This window comes from Peromyscus leucopus, chromosome 19 (assembly GCF_004664715.2).
Source record: "Peromyscus leucopus breed LL Stock chromosome 19, UCI_PerLeu_2.1, whole genome shotgun sequence".
NCBI lineage: Eukaryota > Metazoa > Chordata > Mammalia > Rodentia > Cricetidae > Peromyscus > Peromyscus leucopus.
In genome coordinates this window covers 23,728,660-23,753,646 of record NC_051079.1, presented here as the reverse complement: position 1 = coordinate 23,753,646, position 24,987 = coordinate 23,728,660, and the positions used below count along the sequence as shown (strand labels likewise).

At 41.9% G+C, this 24,987-nt stretch overlaps 1 protein-coding gene across 4 annotated transcripts in view; it reads left to right on the top strand.

The window, feature by feature from the left end:
* Window positions 1-24,987, top strand: part of Fam13b (family with sequence similarity 13 member B) — a 48,938-nt gene that overhangs the window by 21,710 nt on the left and 2,241 nt on the right. For 2 of the 4 annotated variants that reach the window (XM_037197055.1, XM_028886813.2), the window contains exons 9-21: window positions 1,536-1,600; window positions 3,757-3,805; window positions 4,608-4,755; window positions 7,474-7,539; window positions 8,889-9,099; window positions 12,762-12,891; window positions 13,451-13,532; window positions 16,012-16,241; window positions 18,797-18,880; window positions 19,130-19,225; window positions 21,077-21,160; window positions 21,253-21,416; window positions 22,945-23,046. In XM_037197055.1, coding sequence (XP_037052950.1) covers window positions 1,536-1,600; window positions 3,757-3,805; window positions 4,608-4,755; window positions 7,474-7,539; window positions 8,889-9,099; window positions 12,762-12,891; window positions 13,451-13,532; window positions 16,012-16,241; window positions 18,797-18,880; window positions 19,130-19,225; window positions 21,077-21,160; window positions 21,253-21,416; window positions 22,945-23,046 — 1,511 coding nt within the window. The remainder of the gene's footprint in view (window positions 1-1,535; window positions 1,601-3,756; window positions 3,806-4,607; window positions 4,756-7,473; window positions 7,540-8,888; window positions 9,100-12,761; window positions 12,892-13,450; window positions 13,533-16,011; window positions 16,242-18,796; window positions 18,881-19,129; window positions 19,226-21,076; window positions 21,161-21,252; window positions 21,417-22,944; window positions 23,047-24,987) is intronic. The other 2 variants (XM_028886816.2, XM_028886815.2) reach the window with 2 other exon arrangements.

Below are 24,987 nucleotides of genomic sequence, written 5' to 3'. Positions count from 1 at the left end.
GTTGCATCACATGTGTATAACTTTTTTTTCTTTCTTCTGAAGATTTAATTTTAATTATGTGTATATTTGTGGGTTGAGATGTTCATTGCCCACAGAAGCCAGAGACATGTGGAGGGAAAGACATGTTGACATCAAGTCTTCTCATTGGCTGCCTTACAGTCTCTCTTACTGAGCCCGAAGCTTGCCACTCTGCAGACTTGCCAGCCAGTAAGCCCAGTCGACCCTCTTGTCTCAGCCTCTCCAGTGCTGGGTTACAGGCACACACTGGCTTTTTTCATGCTTGCAGAGAAGTATGTTAGCTAAGCTGTTTCCCCACATGTCACTTTTTATTTTTTTTTTAAATTTTTTATTTATTTTTTTGGTTTTTCGAGACAGGGTTTCCCTGTGTAGCTTTGCGCCTTTCCTGGAACTCACTCTGTAGGCCAGGCTGGCCTCGAACTCACAGCGATCCGCCTGCCTCTGCCTCCCGAGTGCTGGGATTAAAGGCGTGCACCACCACTGCCCGGCCACTTTTTATTTTTAAATAAACAATTGTTCTCATTAAATGTGTTGATTTGGGAGGTTGCATTGTTTTATGTTTATAAATATCATTAACGCCTGCCTAGGGGTGGTTGGATTCTCATACTTGCTTTTGTATTCAATCTGCTGCTGAAGATTGAACTGGAGAGTGGGAAGCAGTTCAGCCTCATGGAGATTCAGTTTTTTCAGACAGACAGACACTTTTCACACCAAACAAAACTGGACACATGCATGGTAGCTTCTAAAGAGTTGGCAGGATGGTCAGTGGGTAAAAGTGCTTGCCACACAAGCCTGTCCAGTTGAGTTCAGTCCACAGAACCCACACTGAAGGAGAGAGCCAGTTCCTGAAAGTTGTCCTCTGATCTTTACACGTGTGCTGTGGCATGTGTGCACACGCAAACACATACTAACAGGAGTAAAACAATTTAAGAAGAGTCTAAGAATCGAAGTGTTTGTTGATTTTAAAGATGATCAAGAACATGAAAATGTGTATACACGTTGTAGTAACATTGAAGAGAATTGGATTATATTTCCAAGGCCTGTTCCTTCACGTAGCTTAGGCTGGTCTGTAGCCCGGGAGCAGCTCAGAGCTTGAGTCTTACCACCTCTGCCTCTTGAGTGTTGGGATTATAGGCTTGTGCCAACACATCCGGTTCTCTTGGATCATTTTTAATTTGTAAACTCATTGAAAAGTAGGTGGTTCTGTGCTTCTGGGACTCAAGAGGCCCCTGTATAGAAAGAAGTTATGCTAGACAGTGCTCTACTCCAGAGCCAGCACCATAATTCTTGAAGGAGAGAATTCTAAGGACAGAAGATACTAGTGATTATTGCTTACAAGGAGACAAAAACAAGGGCCTTGTAAGTATTTATCCACTTTGTGTACAGAAACTGCCAGTTCCTACAGACTGTTGGAGTAGTGGAGGAGGAGGGTTTGCTGATTGTAATGTAGTGTCCTGATTGCAGCTGTCTGTGACGTGAGTGTTGGGACTGGTAAACAGTGGTGGTGTCTTTGTCAGTCTGTAGGTATACTGTTAGAGCCTTGTAGTGACCATGGCGACAGTGAAGACGGCTGTCCTGAGAGGTAAGCCCCTTTTATTGTTGCTGATAAGTCAGTCGTTTGCAGAACTGGAACCTTTTCACAGAGTTTTGGTTGAAAACTTCGGGTGAATGTCATTAGAGCCACAGTTAATCTTAAGAAAACCAGGCTTCTTATTTTAATGGTAGGTTAGAGTATATTAATAGTGACAAGTATTTAGTTTTCAGGTGCAGACAAACATTAGTTATGAATATATATTCAGAGAGAACACAGCCGCCTTAGAGATGACAAAAACTTGATTTATAGAACAGTTAGAATTTATCAGTACTGTAAATAGACATGTCAGTGAGCTGATAGTTTGGGAACTGTGGCCAGCCAACCAAAAATTGGTGAAATACTAAAATGGATGAGTATGGGATATTTTTCGTTCCTGCTACTCATCCTTACTGTGTCCAAGGATAATCTTGCCCATGTGGTGCTTGTTCACCCCAACCCTGCAAGATCCACCAAATGTAGTCTCCACAGATACAGTCCCTTTGAGGAAAAGCTTTGGCAGAGTGTTTTAATCAGTGATAGAAGGCTTTTCCAGTCACTCGGGTCTTGCTGCCCTTTACACCATTCTTTCAGAGGCTGCCAAGAAATATATCCTAACATTCTTAGCAAAGGTGATTTGATCTCTGAAAACGATCAATAGTGAGGGCTCTGATAGAGCGTTACTGATTTGCTGATAGCCTGTTGGTCAGGTAAAGTTTTGTTAATGCTGTTGTATCTTAATTGTGAGTAGGAACCTGTTGTTGGAGGTAAGTAAATTCTTTGGAGCCATGTCTCTGGAGTGTCCTCATACTCTGAAGGTCCACAGATTTCCTGCTTACGGAGCTCCTTGTGCTTCCTTTCAGGAGGCAGGACTGATCTTCTTCCAGCCCAGGGAGTTTTGGAGCTATGGGCTGAAGATATAAGATTAACAGGCATCCCAGAATGATGACATCGGGATATGGTAGAACACTAAGTATCCATTTAGTGAGGAGCCAGTCTTTCTGGAAAGCTCTTTACTCTTCAGCTCGTGTCTAGGTTAGCAAACTTGTTGTAGATCCAGAGTACTTTGGTTAGGTGGATTGCATTTTGCATGGTTAATACTTATGGTTTTCAGATTTAGATAATTAGGTCTTTGAGAGTGAGTCTAACTTATCCTACCATTTGCTCCGACCCTAAATAAAAGAAAGCCTTGAAGCAGTGATGGTGCACACGCCTTTAATCCCAGCACTCGGGAGGCAGAGGCAGGCAGATCTCTGTGAGTTTGAGGCCAGCCTGGGCTACAGAGAGAGTTACATGACAACCAGGTCTACACAGAGAAACTGTCTTGACTCCTCCCCTCCCCCCAAAAAAAGCTTGTCAGAGAATTCAGTTTCTCAGGCCACCAAAGATAAGATACTTATATGAGGAGATAGCTTCTTTAAGTCAAGGCTTGTCTTCCAAGTGTTCATCACTATTACGACCACTTAAAAGTAGCACTTAGGTCTATGTATTATAAATTGACATAGATCTCTGAGGAACATTTCCACTGTGGGCATATTGATAGCTTACCCTATTAATAACAAATGCTTTGTTGACTGGTCAAAGAGGTAGAGGTCATTTGTGACAACTTAGAATATGGTTCCTGGGAACTCAAAGGTGTATGAAGTGGTTTTTTTTTTGTTTTTTGTTTTTTTTTAAATGTTGTATGTTAGATTTTGTGGTGAGGGTTTAAGAAGCAGTAAACTTGCTGAGTTACAGTAACCTCCTGTGGTAGTGCACAGCCTGAAGGGACAGCTCCAACCCTCTGTAAGTCTTTGCATGGGGAGAAGAGTGGGTTCAAACCAGTCCTTACTTTATGGATTCCTTTTCTAAAATGCATCAGTTCTCACTGGCTTCTTTTTGCCGTTTTTAATTTTCCTTTCATAAAGATTTTTCTTTTGGGGGTGTTTTTATGTGGGGAGGGAGTGGTAGAGAGTATTATTTTTTCTCAACTTGAAGTGAGTCTGTGGATCTTTTCAGTATTGTGTGATTTTCAGATATAGGGCTCCAAAGAATGGGCATATGCCCTGATGTCACTTTCCTCTCACATTTATATGCTAACTGTATTGGGGAAGAGAAGAATCTAGGTAAGAAATAATAAAGTAACCTTTTTAGTTTTCATATGCTAATAACTACACTTGTGTTTTTAGGAAGGAGTATTTGTTATGTGACAGTGATAAATTGCCCCACTTGATTCTGGTAAGAACTGTCTTTATGTTATAGTTCTGTTGCTTAGATTAATGGATCAATTATTATATCTGGCCTCTGACTCTTGCATTGGATAAGTTGAAGGGAGTCATGTATGTTATAGTTAAGTATCAATTAATGTGGTTACAAGATTGTGTGTTATGAAAGTACTTTTCCTAAATTTGAGATCCAAATTTGGTTTCCTAGTAAGACATTATAAAATGCAAATTTGCATTTGAATAGTTTGCTTGGGGCTGAAGAGGTGGGCTGCTCTGGCTGTTCTTCCAGAGGTCCTGAATTCAATTCCCAGCAATCACATGGTAGCTTCCAACTATCTGTAATGGGATCTGATGCTGTCTTCTGGTGTTTAGATATACAAGCCAACAAAGCACTCATATATATAAAATACATAAACAAACCTAAAACAACAATACTGATTCCTCTTCCAGAGCATCTGGGTTTGATTCTAGCACCCACATGGCAGTTCAAACCATCTGTACCTCCAGTCTCGGGATCTGATGCCATCTTCTGGCGTCCTTGGGCACAAGGCACACATGTGGTGCACATAGCATAGGTGCACATGAAACACACACACACACACACACACACACACACACACACACACAGAGACAGAGAGAGAGAGAGAGAGAGAGAGAGAGAGAGAGAGAGAGAGAGGAGAGAGAGAGAGAAATGGGACAGTTGGCTTTGTTGGCACAATAAAGTAATGAAAAATACATATTGTGTGCTGATTGTCTCTGAACCAGTTGTGAGAAATGTCATGGTTATGAAATGCATTCTTTATTTTAAAATGCAGGATTCCAGTAGCAAGATACATGATTTGAATGCCAACACTGAATCAGAAGTAACCGACCGTCAGAGTGTTGGTGTTCAAGGAGAAGCAGCATGTATACAGATTGCACATTTAGATCTGAAGAATGTTTCTGACGGTGATAAATGGGAAGGTAATTTTACCCACACACGACAATTTCCCAACCCCTTTATTTGTAACTGAAGTAACCCAGAGCAGTGATGAGACTCCTGCTTCTTCTGGACAATGCTTGTCATCCTGCTCTGCTCTCTCTTAAAAACAAATGAAGCTTGTTGTTTTTGTCTTTGGATTTTGTTTTGTCTTCTCAAGTATAATAGTAGAGCAGCTCTTTCATGAGTAGAATATAACTATATGATTAGCTCTGAGAAAGGATGCTGCTGCTGGGCATGATGGTACATGCCTGTAATCCAGCATCTGGGAGAGGAGGAGGATCATGAGTTTCAAGACCAGCCTGAGCTATGTCCTGAGACCCTCTCAGTGCCCCTCCCCAAGGCACTTCTCTCAAAGAAGAATCAAAATTGGTTAAAAATAAAAATCATCCCAGAATGAACTTGGTTAATTATTAAATCAGATACCATCATTTGTTCTTTGAAAGTTCAGTGTATTAGAGTTTTGGTGCTTTTACCAGTTTAAATAGGATGTTTAGCTACTTTTTCTTACAGTCATCAGTAGTAGCTTTTTATTTTTTAATTCTTCAAGGGTACTTCTAAGCAAAGATTGTACTATAGATTACAAAAGTATTTGGGGGGAGACCCTAACATTTGTACAAAGGAATGAAGTTTAAATTTAACAAGCAATATGGGCATAATTATTTTTTAAATTTAGCAAATGTACACTGAATTTTTGCTAAAGGTTTTACATTAAGAAAAACCATAAATTGTAAACAAATATCGGACTTGGTGAATTGTTTACACATCAAAGTTTTTCTTGGAAAGACACTAGAATCTACAGTTTACTTTGAGTCCGTAAAAAGAAGACAGCTGGTGAGGTGGGTGAATAATAGACGCAGGCGCAGTGAGTGCTAATGGTGGGCTCTGTCAGTGGTCTACAGATGCCCACTCACCTCCGCTGTATTTTATTAACTCTCAGATGCTGGCCAAGGGGGAAGGACAAGCAACCAGTTTGGATCCAGGATCTCTGAGTCATGAGCCATCCTTGTAAAGAGAGAGTGAGACAACTCAGGACTTCTGAGCCCAGTTTCTGTTGATGTGCCTAGAGACCTGGGATTGTCTCTTGACAGGTTATTTGGTGACATGCAGTGGCGGTACCCGAAGGAACAGTGCCAGTGCCCGAGTTCCTTCTGCCAACTGACCGCAGTTTCAGTGTAGATTTGGTTGTTCTTAGTCTTCAGTCTCAAGTCCAGGCATTTAAAACGGCCTACCAAATCCTTGTCTGTGCCAATTTTAGTGTGACCCTCCCCACCCACGTTCTAGATCTCTGACTGTGAGCCCCAACTTAAACTAAATCAGGAGGTTGGGGTCTGCTTGACTTATTCAGAACTTCTAGAATTAATAAAGAAGCTCCCTTGAGTTAGGAGATGTTAGCATACTGGTGGTGGTGAAGAGCACATGTCTGTTTCTGGAAAGGAACAGTGGCTAAAAGAGCACCCTTGGGAACCTTGGTAGGAAAGGAGTCCCTGAACAAGAGGGTAGGATACAATGAAGCACTTTTGTCTCTTCTGGTAGGAGATGCAAATAAATAACCACTTGGGATCTCCGACTGGAGGCTCTGACCCTGGGTTAATTAAACCTGCGGAATGAGCGGTTTCCATTGTTGAAGAGATGGGTGTCTCTAGCTCCAGCTTTCTGGAGGTTCTCAAAGAAAGCCCAGTGCTGGTTTCCCTCTGTCGGAATCCCCCTGGAGCTTGTTGGGAAAGGAGGAGGAGCAGGCCTGCTTTCCAATGCCAGGGCTGCCTCGTTACCCGCCTGCTCACAATCGGGGTAAATCCACGTAGGTATCTTCCAGAAGGGGATCGGAGACCTTCAGAAACTCAATGCTAGTGGGCAGATAAGTGAACTGCCTAACCCTGGGAGAGAATGGTTGTCATTAGTCATGTTGGTCTAACTTTGCCACAACTGTGAATATTGATTTTCTGCAGTTAGGTGTTGGAATATTAAAAACAACAACAACAACAAAAAAAAAAAACTTAAGATACTAAATTTCTTTAGACCATGTGTACTTTGAAATCTGTAGACATTGTTTGTTTGATGTGACTGCAGTAGAGGAATGGGGATGACTCCACAAATTGGGGCCCACCTCAAAGGGTAGGTGGCAGAAGACAGTCAGCAAGCAGGTTGCATTTGTCTGCCACAACCAATATGAATTTGTGGTAGCCGTTCAAAGTCTTAATGGCGGTGGCTATCATCTTTCCGTTTTTCTGCTGCTGTCTCTGGGATGAAATACAGTAGTAGTCTTTTAGGAAGCATAAAGCATGAACAAAGGGAGAGTTTTGTTTTGTTTCTTTTCTCTTGTTGGTTCTGGGGATTGAACCTAGAGCCTTGAAGATGCCAAGCACTCCATCTTAATGATACCCTCAGCCTTATAAGGGAGTTGTTTCTTTCTGTCAGCCTTACTAAAGGCTTCAAAGTGTACTTGGCTAAGATGGTTCGGGTCTTCATCCTTTGTTGAGATTGACTAATCTTTGGGGTTTGCCTTACTTGCTGAAATAGAAATGTATGTCTGCTAAAGTTTGGTCAGTAGTCATTTCTTTGAACAGTGTTTTGAGCAGAATGCCTAACTGCTCTTAGGGAACTGGTTTTGGTGCCCTTGGCTTTGTGTTATGTGTATGGTTTGTTCTGCCTGTGCCGTGTGTTCACTTTAGTATTTTTTGCCATTTTTTCCATTTTATTAGCGTCATGCCTTATCACTTTCCCCCTCATTGATTTCAAAACAATGCATCTGCAGAGAGATGGGGAGGGTAAGTATGGTTCACCATAGTCTAGTTTTTCCTTTTGTGGTTCACTTCGTTTGTCTTGTCTTCAGCCCTTCTCCTGCTGTCCCCAAAGTTGAGGAAAACTTTGGTGTTCAAAACTAAGAAAAAAATGTTTTTGTCAATATTTTTCTCTTAAAACATGGCTATTTCTCATAAAATGTTCATTATTAGTGTATTTGCTGGGACACAGGTACAAGGGTTGCTTTGAAATCACTGTATTGCTGAGTTTATTGTGGGATTACATACTTGTTACCCAACTTTTAGTCACCAAATTGATCTAGACTTCAAAAGCAAGCTAAATTATTTTCTAGAAAACTGTTAAAAAATAATGCTTTAAATGGCTAATACATAACATTAAACTAAATTGCTGAAGTGGTTGTCTTGATTATTGTCTAAAGAAAATGACAACTTTTTAAATTTTGATATTGTTAATCCATTATTGTATTAGGTTTTGCTTTTACAATAGCTATATCAAGATTCAAAATTTTAGTTTTAAGTCTAATGTATAGCTAGGAAGCCTCTCCTTTCCCATAATCCAGTGATGCTTAAAGTTCATGTTATATTTGGCATAGATTTGTAGATGGTATGTGTGAGAAGATACATAAATTATATTAACACGGCTTCAGTGGAAAGATACAGGATCACGGTAGTCAGAAAAATGTGCTTAAGGAGAAGCAGCACTGTGTTGTTCTCACTGAAATACTGTTGTGGGAATTTGAGAGAGAGAGAGAGAGAGAGAGAGAGAGAGAGAGTGTGTGTGTGTGTGTATCTTAGAAACCCCATAACAGAAAAGTAACTACCACTATTTTATTGTTAACGGTTTATGTTTATTTCATGTTATTTAACATATTATGAACAGGATAAGTTGACTCCTCACTCCAAATATTAGAGTTCTTAGAGTGTTAGTTCCGTTTCTTAGTTGTGTGTAGTGTGGGGAAAACTTTCATATTCTAACATACCAGCCACTATCTGATAGAGAGTCATATACCTAGTGAGTGAGTGTTCACTGTTTCTAAGTAACGACTTGCATTTGAAAAAATGTTTTTCTGTGTAATGTCTTTAGAATATTGAGTTAGGATTATGTTAAATAACATCTTTAGAATTAAATTTAAGAAACTTAATAGTGTTCTTGCTTTGTTACTGGGTTCAGGCATTTAAGGTGAATCTCTTAATGAGAGGATATGACGAATCAAACTCGGATAATTTTAAACCCCAGCAGGCATTTATGAATATGCTAGTATCTCTTGCTTTAATGTTTTCATATATAATGAACCCACTATACAATGTTGTAGAGTCAAGACTCCCATAATCCCGCCCTTGTGTTTGTTTCACAGAGCCGTTTCCTGCATTTAAGTCTTGGCAGGAGGACTCGGAGTCTGGAGAAGCTCAGCTGTCTCCACAGGCTGCAAGGATGACTCATCATCCCCTGGGAGAGGACTGCCCTCCAGTATTATCACATCGTAGTTTAGACTTTGGACAAAGCCAGCGTTTCCTACATGATCCAGAAGCGTTGGATTTTTCGTCCAAGGCGCTTTCCTTCACTAGGTGTGTGATAGCACATATTTGAGAGGCAGGTCTCATTCTGTACACAGATGCTTCCAGGCCTTAGTCGTTTAAAGCCGCTGCCCCTGTTCCTGAAGCATGTTTTCTAATTCTCTTGCTGTTGCATTTTGAATTTATTGAGGTTTATGTAGCACTCGGGGGGAACTGTTAGACTGGGCATTTCTTCATGGTTTAGTCCTCATTCATCTATGCATTTGTAATTGGAATGTAGAACTCTGAAAGGAAAGAAGCTGACTAGTTCCCAGTGTTCTAATCGAAACTTAATTTTAATTGGGTTCCTCAGCTGTCTTGGAAGCAGGAGGGGGACTGTGGTCTTGGCCTCCTCTTCAGCATCATAGACTGCACCTTCTTCCCGGAAGGAGCTGACATGCACTGAGTGGCCAGGGTGCCTGCTGCCAAGTCAACTCTGACCTCCAGACTCTCTTTCTATGTGTGTGAGAGAGAGGGGCAGGGGCAGAGAAAAGGTTACAAAAGGAAACAACAGCAAAATCTCAGAGATGTCCAAGCTGACAGAGGCTGCATAGGGAAAACTCATGGAAAGGGGATATTGTCTGCTGTAGAGTCTGATGCCTCCCTTCATTTGGTTCAGCAGTGTCTGCCTTCCAGATTGAAGCTGTAGTGCTTTTTCAGCTCATGAAGTCATGGAGGAAAGAGCAGCAGGTCTTCTTCTGTGCCTTACTAGCAGTGTCCTTGACATTGCAGCTTGTCATTCATGATTGACAGGTTAACTGCTGTTGGAAATGGAGGCTCTGGTTACTGTTGTTCAGATGAGTTTAGAATGTACTATTGTGTGTATGATGTGTTGGGGAGGGGGATTCTTTGTGTGAAAGTGAGAACAACTGCAGTCCGATGTTATGGTGTTGAGGATCACACACAAGGCTCCCCAGATATGCTCACTATACCGACTGAGCTACATCCTAAGGCCTGAGATTCCGATTTACATGTATTTTGTTATTAGAAAAATTCTTTTGTTTAATAACATTGAAAAGACTTTCATCATTTTAAAAGCCAACATTGAGGTGGGGGGCGACGAGAGAGATGGATTGGGATTAAGAGCACTTACAGTTCCTCGCACCCATATTGTGTAACTCCAGCTTCAGGGGATCCTGCGCCTCTTGTGGCCTCCATAGGCACCTGCACTCACATGTCCATATTGGGCTGCAAAGATGGCTTGGTGACTTACAAGCATACTATTATGATCAGTTCACATGAGTCTATTAAATGGGTAATAGAATTTATAAGATATAAATTGAGGAAATATACTCAAGTATACAGAATGGAGTAGACAGCTGAAATTGTCCTCTAATCTGACCAGGAGCAAATGCAGGCAGGAGCAGGGAGAAGGTGCATGTGACCCTTCTCCAGCTCCTTATTAGAGGTCACGTACCCTCCTTTGGGCTGTATAGCTCAAGGTCATGGACGGAGCAGATACCACTACAGCATGCTGCTCTTGCAGAGGACCCAAGTTCCATCTTCAGCACTCATATCAGGTGGTTCACAACCACTTGTAACTCCATCTCCAGGAGGATCTGGTCCCTCTGGCCTCTGAAGGCACCCGAACTCTTGTGCATACCCCCTAACCCCTATACACAAAACTTAAAAAAGCAAACAGCTAACATAGAATATGTATACTTCCAAATGCTCTAATATTAGGAAATAGCATTGGATATTTTTTTTTGTAGGAAAAATGCAGCAAGCAAACGTCATTGTAAGTGATACTAAGTAGGAAATGATTCAACAGTGCCATTTTTTGTTTGCTTTTAAAGAGCCTTTGTGTAGGGCTGGAGCACATGTACTGCTCTGCCAAAGGGCCAAGGCCAGTGTCAGCATCCATATCAGGCAGCTCACAGCTACCTGTCACCCAGGCTTCAGGAGGATCTGCTGCCTTTACCCACCATGGGCACTGGTGTACTCCCAGACAGACAGACAGACAGACACACACACACACACACACACACACACACACAAACACACAATTAAAAATAATTTAAATTTAAAAAAATTTCATTTATTCATTAGAGATAGGGTCTCTCTATGTAGTTCTGCCTGTCCTGGAACTCACTTTGTAGACCAGGCTGCCCTTGAACTCACAGAGATTCCCTTGAAAATTCTATGATATTTTTAAAAATTTATTACTGCACCAGGTGGTGATGGTGCACACATTTAATCCCAGCATTTGGGAGGCAGAGGCCGGTGGATCTCTGAGTTCGAGGCCAGCCTGGTCTACAGAGCCAGTTCCAGGACAGCCAGGGCTGTTATATAGAGAAACCTTATCACAGAAACACCCTCCCCCCATTATTATTTCATGCATGTGTGCATGTAAGCTTGACACACACACACACACACACACACACACACAGAAGTGAGAGAGAGAGAAGTGAGAGAGAGTGCTTCCAGCTTGTGGGTTACAGATGTCAAACTCAAATCATTAGGTTTGAGCAGCAAGTGCTGTACCTGCTAAGCCATCTTGCTAGCCCCTGTGTAGTAGTTTTAGAAGTTACTTACTGCTTTACTGTGGAGATACTATTTGGAATTCAAGATAGTGAACTGTGTTAGCATTGGTGAAGTTCCGAAATGCAAGATAGGATTTGAAGGCTTTCCTGGGAGCTACATGGTTTGTGTGGCTTCCTGTCCCTGTTGTGTCCCTCTTTTGGAGGGTTTTTATTCTCAGCACTGAATGTAAACACAGGTTTTTAATCTCTGGGAGAATGTGTGTGCAACACCCCTTCCTTCCTTCCCTCCCTCCTTCCTTCCTTCCTTCCTTCCTACCTTCCTTCCTTCCAACTAGTATTCTCAACTACAATTCTTTGGGGTTGGGACATGGCTCAGTGGTTAAGAGTACTGGCTGCTCTTGTAGAGGACCCAGGCTCAGTTCCCAACACCCACATGGTGGCTCACAGCCATCTGTAACTCCAGTTCCTGGGGATCTGATGCTCTCTTCTGGCTTCCAAGGACACTGGGCACACAGTAATGTATGGGTACAACAAAACACAGGCAAAACACCCATACATATAACATCAACAATAATAATAAACAATACAAACCTTTTCACAGGGTTCCCAGTAACATACTGCACTGCCTTCTGGCAGGCTGGATTAAGTTGCCTAAACTGACAGAGAGTCAATAAGAAATCTTGATCATTTAAATACATTTTATATTGCCCGCCCTAATTTTAATTATGTATATATGTGTTTTTCTGTGCGTGAGTTTGTGCATGTGAGTACAGTGCTTGCAGAGACCAGAGGTGTCAGATCCCCTGAGACTGGAATGTAAGCTACCACGTAGGTGCTAGGAACTGAACCTGGGACCTCTTAGAAGAGTAGCCAGTGCTCTTAACTGCTGATTCATCTCTCCAGCCTAAGACTCTTTTTGTTACCATGTGTGATAGCTAATTTATTTATTGGCTGTTCTTTGGTATTAGGGATTTAATTTCACTTAAAATGATCATCATCATTATTATTGTATTACATGCTCATGCCACAGTGCTTATATGGAGATCAGAGGGAAAACTGCTGAGCCTTGGCGCTGGCCCTGCCTTCACTTTTAAGATGTCCTCACTAATAGTAACACACCAGGACAAGAAGTAATGCCATGTTGACACTTGAAAATTTAACACACCATGTTGGCCTGTTGTTTTAATTCAGAATTCGAAGGTCATCCTTTAGTTCAAAAGATGAGAAAAGAGAAGACAGAACACCTTATCAGTTGGTCAAGAAACTTCAGAAAAAAATCAGACAATTTGAGGAGCAATTTGAAAGGGAAAGAAATAGCAAGGTAAGTTTGTAGCCCTGCCTAGAACAAGCCAAGTTCCCATTAGAGCCGAGAGAGGGGGTCTTAGAATCTCAGGTGCTCCAGCGCTTCCCTCCGCACACCTGAGATGCGAGGGAGAGGAGGCATGATTGTGGACACCTGAGAGCCAGCGGCCTTAGTTCTTCTTGGTTTCTGTGACAGCATTCTTAACGTTGTACCAGTGTGTTTTCATGTTCTCATGTGCAAACAGTTTTTAGAATTCTTAAGCTAAATTTACAGTAACAGATCAAAGTTCTGCTCTGACATAAACCACAAGTCACAAAGGGGAGGGAGGAATGAAGAAAGCGCGTGTTTTTAATAATTAGATAATAGCTAGAACCTGTATGAAGTCTCATGCCTAGATGAAACACCTACCTTCAAACCTGGCTCCTTCCAGTTGTCTGACCGGGAAAAGCTTGATATCAAATTAAAGTGAGAATTGAACGAAATTTATGTTATGGGAACCATAACATGCTACGGGGAATGAGTTAACATAACTATTGTATATTACAAATGTCAGTGATCTTTCTCCATAACTTTGTAGCCCTCCTACAGTGACATTGCAGCCAATCCGAAGGTATTAAAATGGATGACAGAGCTTACGAAGTTGCGGAAGCAGATTAAAGGTATGAGTCTACGTCTTGTGGGAAATTTGCGTCTTTAAAACATAATTCTATAAACAATGTAGTTATAATTTTTGATCATTTTAAATCTTGGAACTGGTGCATGCCCTTAATCGCAGCACTTAGGAGGCAGAGGCAGGCAGACCTCCGAGTTCGAGGCCAGCCTAGAGCAAGTTCTAGGACAGCTTGGGCTATACAGAGAAACCCTGTCTTGAATAATAATAATAAAATCTATTTTGGAACTTTTTTTGGAAAAAAATAGATTTCCTTTTATTGTTAAGGCCAGTAATGCATATTAAGAAATGGAAATCTTAATGCGGGTGGTTGTGGCACATGCCTTTAATCCCAGCACTCTAGAGGCAGAGGCAGGTGGATCTCTGTGAGTTCGAGGCCAGCCAGGTCTACAAAATGAGTTCCAGGATAGACTCCAAAGCTACGCAGAGAAACCCTGTCTTGAAAAACCAAAAAATAAAAATAAAAATAAAATAAATGGGAATCTTTGTGTTATGTTCTTTCCAATGTCTTGTCTTTGTATGAGTATTACTCTTTTGAAAGGTACCCTAGATTATATTCATAGGTGCACTGATCCTATGCAGTTTATCTGAAATATAGTCTAAATAGTGAACTGCTTTGGGTTTTGGTAGGTATTTCATTAAGATCTTTGTGCATGGGTGGGGGTAAAATTTTATCTAAGACAATATAATTAGGAGTTGGGAATATTACTCAATGGTAGAGTACTTGCCTACCATGTGTGAGGCCCTGTGTCCCATCTCTAGTCCCTAGGCTTATTGAATTTTTGAAACTATAAAAATTAACTGCTAAGTTGGAAATTTTTCCTAAGCCCTAAATTATGCCAGGTTTTTTAGATGTTAGTATAGTGTTACTATGGTTAAGTTGTATTTGTTCTGTGTTAACTGAGCATTCTTTAATAATTACCACTCCTCTAAAAGTTACCTGTGTGTGGAAGAGACTGACAGTTTGAACCTTTGCTTTGCTTTATTCATTTGAACTTGGTGGACATTTTCACAACTCTTAAGATTTCAGACACTGTTCCTGCTGTTGTAGGCTTCAGTCTTGTGGTTAAGGTCATTTCTGTGAGGCTCTTTTTAAAGGACTATTTCCTTTTCTAGTTCTGTAAGCATTTCCTTATTTAAACCACTTTTCAGCCATTAATTGTTCCCATTAAATTGATTAAATAACCTCACATTCCAGTTTTCTTCCACTCCTGCTGTCATCCTTTGCATAGACCAGAATTGTCTTTGAAGAGTATTGTTACTCTTTTATTGTGTTCTTCCATTGGGTTTCCCTATATCATGCCTCTTAAGAGCCTGTACACACTGCCCTTTGTAGATTTTTATCATGTTAATGTCTCATTTTTGTTCACAAACTTGGAGAAATTTAGGGCTTTTGATCAGGCTATTGCCTCCATTGCACACGAATGCTTCCCCCTTAGTCTTCCGTGCTGGTCTGGTTAAACGTGGAGTGCCCTGTTCAGTCCGTGTTCAGCTGGAATGACACCAGTCAGAGAGGCTTTCTTTGATGTTGTGGGGTTTGTTTTTCCCTCCTCCGGACAGGGTTTCTCTGTGGAGCCTTGGCTATCCCAGAACTCTGTAGATCAGGCTGGCCTTCCAAATGCTGGGATTAAAGGCATGTGCCAGCACAGCCCAGTGACAGAGGCCCTCTTTGTTGATCCCGTCCAGCGTTCTTCCTCCACAAAGCACATGCTTTAGCTCTGGGACTCCCACCACTTTTGTCCCTCAGTTGTGTGCAGGCTGGAGTTTAGTGTCAAGTACCTTCCTCAGTAGTAAAAAATGGTTTTGTGTGTTTGAGACAAGGAATCTCTATGGAGTCCTGGCTATCCTGGAACTCCCCATGTAGAACAGGCTGGCCTTGAACTCACAGAGATTCACCTGCCTTTGCTTCCCTAGTGCTGAGAATAAAGGTGTGTTGCCACCACGCCCAGCTCATGCTCAGATTTTTAAGACAGGGTCTCTAATTGAACCTGGAGTTCACTGAATGGTTAGCCCAGCTGGGCAGCAAGCCTCAGAGAGCCTCCCATTTCCACTTTCCCTGGGCTGGGGTTGTGGGTTTGCACCCGTCTCTGCGCTGCTTTTTACCGTGGGTGCTGGAGATCTGAACTCAAGTCCTTGGACGTGCACAGCAAACACTTTTCCAACTGAGCTGTCTCCCCAGCCTCTTCTTTATCTCCTTCATAACACTTAGCATTTTTGAAATAACTGAAACTATTAATAGAACGGTTTTTCCCTCCTTGAGAAGCAGTATGTACTCCATGAAAATGTCTATTTGTTTACTTCTCTTTGGTGCTTACCAAAGTGTCGTGCTTTGCAGTGGGCTGTTTGTGAATATTGTTTAAAAGGACAAGTAGAATAGTTCTCCTGCTGTGTACATACTGTATGCTAAATGTGGGGCTTTGAAATATGTGTATGTTTTAGTTCTTAATCCTCTTCCTTCTGAAATTTAGATGCAAAACACAGAAACTGTGATGGAGAATTTGTACCTCAGACACGCCCTCGGAGTAACACTCTTCCAAAAAGTTTTGGCTCTTCTCTAGACCATGAGGATGACGAGAGTGAAGGTGAACCCAGAGGCATTCAGAAGGAGAAGAAGCCATCTAAGGAAGCTACTCTGGAACTTATTACAAAACGATTGAAGGAAAACCGTGCTGAGCGTCACCTTCCCGAGGACATCAAGGTAGTGCTGAGCTCTGGCCTCTGCCTGGGGTAGCCTTTAGAATGCCTGAAACAAAGTAACAGCATAACAGGGGGGAGAGCTGGGTAGCCTGACTTTTCTACCTTCAGATTTGCCATTTCAAACTATGCTTTTAAATCCAGCATGTTGTGCATTAAAGCATGTTGCAGATTGTTGGCAAGATGAATGTGTAGAGTATAAAATGGCTGAGTTTGAATGGTAGCTGTGTGTACTGAGTTCTTGGTATTAGCCTGTGGGTATCTGGCATAAGCTATGTGGGTTCTGCCACTTGGTTTTTTTCAACAATCCTATAAGAAATATAGATGTGATATTAGCCATTAAAAAATATTATCTTGCCAGGCGGTGGTGGAACACGCCTTTAATCCCAGCACTTGGGAGGCAGAGGCAGATGGATGTCTAAATTCAAGACCAGCCTGGTCTACAGAGTTCTTGGATAGCCAGGGCTACACAGAGAAACCCTGTCTTGAAAAAACAAAAAAGAAAAAATATCACTGAAAAGCCTGGCATGGTGGCACATATCTGTAATCCAAGTACTAGAGAATTGAAGTCGGGGGTTTAGGAGTTCAGCTACATAGTGAGTTTGAGCCCAGCCTGGGCCACACGACACTGTTTAAAAAAAATAAAATAACAACTAGCAACAAAAACACAAGTGATCTCTGTTAGTAGGATTTCATGAATTGCATTTTTTAGGAACCATTACTCTTATAGATAGTATAGGTACGTGTGGATTCACACGCACATGGAGGCCGAAGTCCAGTTTCCTTCCCTGTGTCTGCCTTACTCCCTCAAGACAAGAGCTCACTGCACCTGCACGTAGGCCCAGCACTCCATATTGCCCTCTCTGAGGCAGTCAGGCAGAGTGCTTGGTAACCAAGTCATATGTGAGGTGAGACTACTGGGGAGATCGTCTCAGGTGAAGTTTTGTCCATGTCGCAGTGAACCCAGACACACTGGCAACAGAGTACACCTCCCTCATGATATAAATATTTGAGTCTATTTCCCTTGAACGGGCTGACTTAGTCTATCCCTCCTTCAGCTTTGTCTTGTTCTTACAAGTCTCCTTCTGCTGCAAGTGATTTGGTTGCATTAGCTTGTTTCAAATGTACAATCCTAGATTTAAGGTTCAAACTTGAAAGTCAAATGATAGTCTTTTATAGAGTGTGCACTCCGTTAGTGCCTACTGCATGGATATAATCTGAAGTGAGATTTGTTACGGGGGCGACTGTCCAGTCAATTGTAATCTCTCCTTTCCTCTGGCAAGAGACTAAGAACTGTTAGCCATTCCTGGAAATAGAATTTATTTGGTCTAGTTGAAGGTTATCTTGTGGAACATTGGTTCATTGAGATAATGGATGAGCCTGTGGGGCAAAGGAAGGTCTGTACAAACACATGTAGGGAGTTCTCCTGCTCTGCCATTCAGAATAGTGAAAGATAAGATGGGTGTATCACACTGTAAAGAACATGTCTACCCATACAGAGCCATAGAATACATACATGGGTCATAGAATAGAGGCTGCAAATTGACATTTTTGAACTTTCTCTAGGATCTTTACACTGCTAAGGGGTTTCCTTAGAGGAGAGACACTGGGTCATAAAATCTGTGTATGTGTTGAAATGTGTGTCTGTCTCCACTAGTCTCTTTCTTTGGTGTCTCATTTGTCTATATGTCTGTCTACTATTTATCATCCATCCATCTGTCCACCTATCCATCCATCCATCCATTTTTGGTACCAGTTGAATCCAGGGGCCCTTGTACAAGCTGGGCCCATGTGCCACTGAATTCCATCAGCAGTCGTTGGTGTCTGAGAAAGACTGTCATCTTGCGGGCCACATTGACTCTGACTTCCTGATTCCTCCTGCTGTTGTCTCTCGAATGCCAGGATTATAGGCCTCTGACCACAATGCATTGCCTGTGTACACTAGTCTTTTCTTTCTTTCTTTGTGTGTGTGTGTGTGCAGGGGTGCGTGTGCAGGTGCGCATGCCACAGCATACACAGGGAAGCCTGAGAACAACATTCAAGAGTCCTCTCCTTCTGCCACATGCTCTGCAGATTGATTTGGATTCAACTGAGGCCCTCAGGCTTCTGGGCAAGTTTTTTAGACAGGCTGAGCCAGCTTTCTGTCCATATTTACGATTGGGAGACTTTGTAAATTATAAAATATCAAGCAGTTAGGAAAGTTTCCTATGTGCAAGCTAGACACTGTTACAAGTGCTTTTACATGGATGAATTTAGTCCTTTGAGAAGACTGGAGTATTACTGATTTCTGTATTGGGATATTGAACACGAGGTGGCTAAGGCACCCAAACCAGCATTCATAATTTATACGAAGTATAAAATTAAGCCATAAAAAGGTATTCATTGACATACTAGGAGGTTTGAATTGTATAGGAGTCTGAAAAATTTTGCTGCAAGTCCATCATCAAAGAGTGCATTAGCTTAGTCTGTTTTGCTGACCGTCTGCTCTTTCACCTAATTACACTGTGGGAATGAGGAGAATAATGACCCCAGTACTTTTCCCCTTCCCCCCAATTCTAGAAAATGACTAAAGATCATTTGATAGAAGAGAAGACCTCTCTGCAGAAAAGCCTGCTTTACTATGAAAGTCAACACGGAAGGCCGGTAATTCTTCCTCGCTAAGATGCTGTGCTTTTTCCCTTACAGAAGAGCATGGGTCCTTTTGGGGATCTCTGTTTTTCGGGGCTGCTTTTATCCAGCTTTGCTTCCTAGAGCTGGGAGATCACCTACTTACTTAAAAAATTAAATTTGGGGTGAGGGAGTCATACTGCCTGTTTTTGATATCAAGGTTTCTGATAGTAAGGTTACTTGGCTTCACTTTTTTTTTTTTTTTTTTTTTTTTTTTGGCTTCAGGTGACCAGGGAAGAAAGGCACATTGTTAAGCCTCTCTATGATAGATACAGGCTTGTAAAACAGATGCTGACAAGAGCTAGCATTACTCCTGTCCTTGTAAGTAAAGCAAACAAATGTTTGGTTTTGTTTTTAAAGACAGAGCCTCACTTGTAGCCAAACTGGCTTGGAACTCACTAGCTCCATCAATCAGGACTCTCGAGTTGTGTAATTGTAGGCAGGTGTGGCCAGGCCTCACCCCAGTATTTCTTCAGTTCATTTTGTCAAAGTATACTTAAGAAAAGAAAGGGGGAGATGAAACACCAAGAAATTTGAGTATTCTTGAGACATACATGCCAAGGCTGAAAAATTGTTGAGATAATGAATTTTAAAGGATAGAAATGCCGATGACTGTTCTAGGCACCTTGGTAAGCACTTACAGGCATGTGGCACTAAATCTTGACAAACAACACACGAATTAGACTATGACGCTGAGCTCCAGGTAGTGCTGCTGTGTGTGCAGATTTATCTACAGAAATGGCAGAAGTAGTGCTTGTATGGGATATGCCTCGCCTAGTCTCTACTTCAGTTCTTGTCTCGGGATGCTTTTGTGATGACCCCCGTGAAAGTGTACCTCTGGTTGCATTCTAACAGAAATGGGTTTTAGACGTTTACTTATGTAAATGTGTGGCTTGGTAAGAGTGTGGGGCTCAGAGGACAGATTTGAGGGAGTCAGTTCTCTCCTACTACTCAGGTTCCTAGGTTTTGAACTCAAAGTTGTTAAGCTTGGCAGTAAGGCTGAACCATCTTGCTGACCCTATAATGGGTGTTAAAAAAAGAACCTATCAAGATAATGCCAACTCCCAGGTGTCTACACAGGCCTTCAATCCTAGCACTAGAGGCAGGCGATCTCTGAGTTCTAGGACAGCCTGGTTTACATAGGTAGGGAGTTCCAGGACAGCCAGGGCTACACAGAAACCCTGTCTCAAAAAACCAAACTAAATAAATTAAATTAAACAATGCTAATTCATAGGGCCAGAGAGATAGCTTAGCAGGTAAAGGTGCTTGCCATCAAGTCTGACCTGATCTTGACACACATGCTGTGGTACATCCACACTCTTCTCTCTCTCTCACACACACACAACAAATGACATAAAATACCTTAAATAATGCTTACCTGTATTGGTGTACATTAAAAAACAGAACAAAACTTACTTTAAAATGGGGTCTTGCTGTGTTGTCCCAGGTGGTTTTGAGTTGTGAGCTCATGTGATCTTTTAGCCCCAGCCATCCAAGTAGCTGGGACAGTGAGCATGCCAACATGAAGAAAAATGAAATCTATAATACTTAAATACAAGGCACAGCACTATTCCTGGAGGATTGTAAGTTTGTTTGATGCCAGCTAGAGCAACTTAGCATGACCCTGTCTTCAAATTTTCTTAAAAATGGGGGAGTGCTAGGATGTAGTTAAGTGGTGTAATGATTACCTTGCGTGCTAGGATGGATAATATCTTAGAATTTGGTTTAGTTTAGTTTTGGTTCTAAAGAAGAATCTGATGGAGTCCTCAGACTCCAAAATAAAGATGAGCTGGGTGTGGTGGCACATGCCTGTAATCATAATATATGAGAGGGTTGAGGTAGGAGGATCTCATAATCCACAAGTGTTCTTGCTCTTTCAAAAAAAAAAAAAAAAAAAGAAAGAAAGAAAAAAAGAAAAACAAAAACCAAAACAGTAGTTGGCCAACAGAAAATGCACTCCATGTTTTTATGCACTTTCTGTTTTATTTATTTTTTATCTTAACTGATTTTCTATTTAGTTTCTCTGCTTTGAGTTTTGTTTGCTTGGTTTTTCCGGGGCCTGCTGGGGACTGAGTGCCTCTATTAGCTAAATGTAACGTGATAGGAATGTGAAGCAGCACTAACTACTTGAAATCTGTGAAATATAAAATGAGGTGTTGCCGATTGTTACAGGGGTCTCCCTCCACGAAGCGCCGGGGTCAGATGTTACAGCCAATAATAGAAGGAGAAACAGCTCATTTTTTTGAAGAAATCAAGGTAATTGTGTAGAAAAGTCATTCCCTAATGACATTGCTGACAAGAAAGTGGGAAGTCATGGCCTGTGTCGCTCTGCTTGGTTATCATGTTAGGAAGAAGAAGAAGATGGTGTCAGTCTGTCTTCTGAGTTAAGTGACATCTTGAAAACAGCTGTACACACACAGTCATTGTTGGAAAACTCAGAATCTGATGCTGAAGAAAATCAAGAAAAACTAGCTCGGGATCTCCGCTTATCAAGTACTCGGGCAGCTTCTATGTAAGTACTTGGGCTTGTGATTTTTAGCTTATTTCATAATAAAACTTACATATCAAGATACCCAGTATAAACAGCTGAATGCTTGGAGGGGATTACTATTAAGAGATTTATCAATAATTGCTTGTGTGAGATACTTTTGAAAGTGTGATTTACAAATACAGATTGTAGTTCCTGTTTCCTTCCCTTTTGTGTGTGTGTGGGAGTGGGGGCTGCTGGTGGTAGTGCTGTGGATGGAACCCAGAGCTTTGTGTGTGGAAGGTAAGTACTCTTATCTCCAGGCCTCATTTTACTTTGTTTTAAAACTGTGTGAGAGGGTACTCTTGGCCACTTTGTGTGTGTGTGCATGTGTGTGTGCGTGTGTGAAGACAGCCTTAAGTGTTGGTTCTTACCCTCTGCCTTGTTGAAGGGGCATGTTCTCTCTCGCTGTGTTGTGCCGTGTCGAGTGCTGGAGTTACAGCTATGGGAACCTTGTTTGCCTTCTCATATGGGTTTCAGGGATCAGGCTGAGGCAGCAAGCCTGACTTGCTGAGCCCATCTCCCCAGTTTGTGGTTCCTGTTTCTTTATTAAATATTTCAATTAAAAATTGTACTCAACTTCCAACAGTTAAATAGGAACCAACTGAGAATTTGCCTGTTTTTTATTGGCCTGCTTATCTTTAGATGGATTTATGACAATGGTTCTCAACCCTTATTTCACCTTAAAATTAACTAGGAGGTGTATGTGTATGTGTTCATGTGCACTTGTGTGTAAGTCAGAAGACAAACTTGTTGTTTGTCTTTAAGAGCCATCCCCCTTTTTAAAAAAGACTTATGTGTTTTTGTACTTTTTTAAGATTTCATTTTAATTATGTGTATCTTTTTATGGATTTATGCACATGTGTTGAGTGCCTCTGGAGGTCAGAACAGTGCATTGTGACCCCTTGATGTGGAGTTACAAGCTGATTTGAGCTGCCTCATACATGAGTGCTGGAAACCAAACTCAGGTCTTCTGCAAGAGCACTATGTGTTCATTGACTAATGAGCCATTTCTCTGGCACCCATTCATTTTTACGTATTTTTTATATGTATGGGTGCTTTGCCTGCATGTATGTTTCTGCAACATGTGTGTGACTGGTGCCCCCTGAAGGCCAGGAAAGGGCTTCAGGTCTCTGGGACTAGAGTTATAGATAGCTTTGAACCACTATGTGGGTGCTAGGAATTGAACTTATCACTGTTATCACTGTCTACATACTGGCTGGCCAGGGATCTTTGAAGAACTGGGATTATGGGTGCATATCACTGCGCCCAGAGGTTTTATGTGGGCTCTGAGGATCAAGTGCAGGTTCCTCAGGGTTGTGTGGCAAGCACTTTATCAACTGAGCAGTTCCCACAGCCCCAGAACAACTTTGTGATTTAATTGATGTGTAGTGGAGTGTAGACATTGGTATGTTTCTGAAAGCCAATCAGCTACAGCAAGGGTTAGAACCACTGTTAATATAATGAAGAAACTGTACCCTTTAGTAATGTTCTGCTTCCATTTTAATTTTAGGCCTGAATTACTGGAACAGCTTTGGAAAGCCAGAGCTGAGAAAAAGAAACTACGTAAAACGTTACGGGAATTTGAAGAAACATTTTATCAGCAAAATGGAAGGTTTGTTAAGCATTGTAAATGTTGACATCTTTCTTCTTTAATTCACAAAATGTATGTTAAGATAATGGAATACATGGGATTAGAAACACAGGTACAGAGGCTTCCAGTTTGATGCCCAAGACCTACATGGGGGAAGAAAAGAACCAGCTCCTAAAAGGTGTCTTCTGATCTCTACATGCATGTCATAGCACATGCACTTTCATGCTCCCCCACACTAAGGAAGAGTTAGAGACACATTGCTTATAGGATATTAGCCCTGAAATGTTATTTTAACTCTAAGGCTATAGCTGAGTGCAAGAGCGTTTGCTCAGCGTGTGCAAGGCCGGGGCTTCATCCCCAGCACTGCAAAAGACAAGGTCTGTCCTGGACTAACTGTAGATCAGGCTGGCTCAGAGAGCCACTGCCTCTACCTCCTGGGATTAAAGGCGTGCGCCACCACTCCCAGCCAGTTTTATAACATTCCTTTTCATGCTCTCAAGGAAAAGTCATAACTGGAGTAAGCATCTCATATATTTTCAGGTTTTCCAAAAGCAGTTCTTGTTTGTTGGCAGTGCTGGAGCTCAGACCCACGAGGCAGACATTCTCCCACCAAGCTACATTCCCGGCCCCCAGAGACTTTATATTGCTTAGAGGTGACCTGTCTCTGACAGGATCTCATTATGCAGCCATGACTAGTCTGGAACTTGCTGTGTAGACCAGGCTGGCCTGGAACTCAGATTGACCTGCTGGTGCAGAGTTAAAGTGTTGGTGCAAGGTTAAAGATGGGAGCCACTGGCCTGTTTTATGTATCTCTTCTCTTAGGAAAGATCCCACAGGAGGAATGAAATCCCTGACTGGGATTTTTTTGTTGTTTTTTTGAGACATGGATTTTTTGTGTAGACCTGGTTGTCCTGGAACTCACTCTGTATCCCAGGCTGGCCTTGAACTCAGAGATCTGCTTGCCTCTGCCTCCTGAGTGCTGGGATTAAGCACCACTGCCTGGCTGGATTCTTAATTTTTATCCTGAAACAAGCTCCAGTAGTCATTGTGCTGGGGAAGGGTGCGGACAGGTGGACAGACCCCTGGTGCTCACTGTACGGCAGCCAGTCTAACTAAAGACGAGCAAGCTGTAGGCTCTGCCGGATACCTTGTCTCGTGGAAACACTGTGAAGAGGGATAGAGGATGCCAGATGTCCTCCTGAGGCCTCTGCAAATTCCCATGCACACACATACACTTCAAGAGAAGTAATGAGCAGAGTTGAGGCTTAAGTCTCAGAGTAACTTTGGTGGCCCTACCAAACCAGGAGCTGTTAACAAATTCCAAAGTATGTTTTCTTTAAAAAGAAGCTGGGGCCAGGAGGTAATTTTAGTTTCACATCTATATCAAGTGTGAGTTAAAGAGTCCGGTACTGGGGAAATGGCTCAGTGATGTGCCTGCTGTGTGGCCCCGAGTTTGAGTCTCAGAGCCCACATCAGTTGGTGGTGTTCTCTGGATGCTGTATCACTGGGCTAGACAGCCAGCTAGCTTAGCTACTCAGCTAGCTTTAGGCAGTGGGAAACCCTGCCTCAAATAAGGTGGATAAGACAAAGGTTTACCTCTGGCTTGCTCTCATGCACACACATGTACAATGTATGTATACACAAAAAAGTATAAGAAAGTGTAAGTGCTATAAAGGCATTTTCCATGCACCTTCTTTATATTGAAAGAAAACAACTTCTACCTGAGGTGATTGATGCTGAAGTGGAGGGGTTAACTAAATGTGTAAAAGGACTCATGGTAGCTTTCTAGCACTTACAGACTCCCCTGCCGATTGTAAGAAGTATAGAACATCATTTAAGCAGTTACTAGAGAGATCCATCAAAAATAGCATTTTTAGAATGTTCTTTGTGTGTGAATTAGTCCACTAGCCTTTTGCCCTGCAGAGAAGCTTCTAGTTCAGCCTGAATTTGTAGTATTATGCT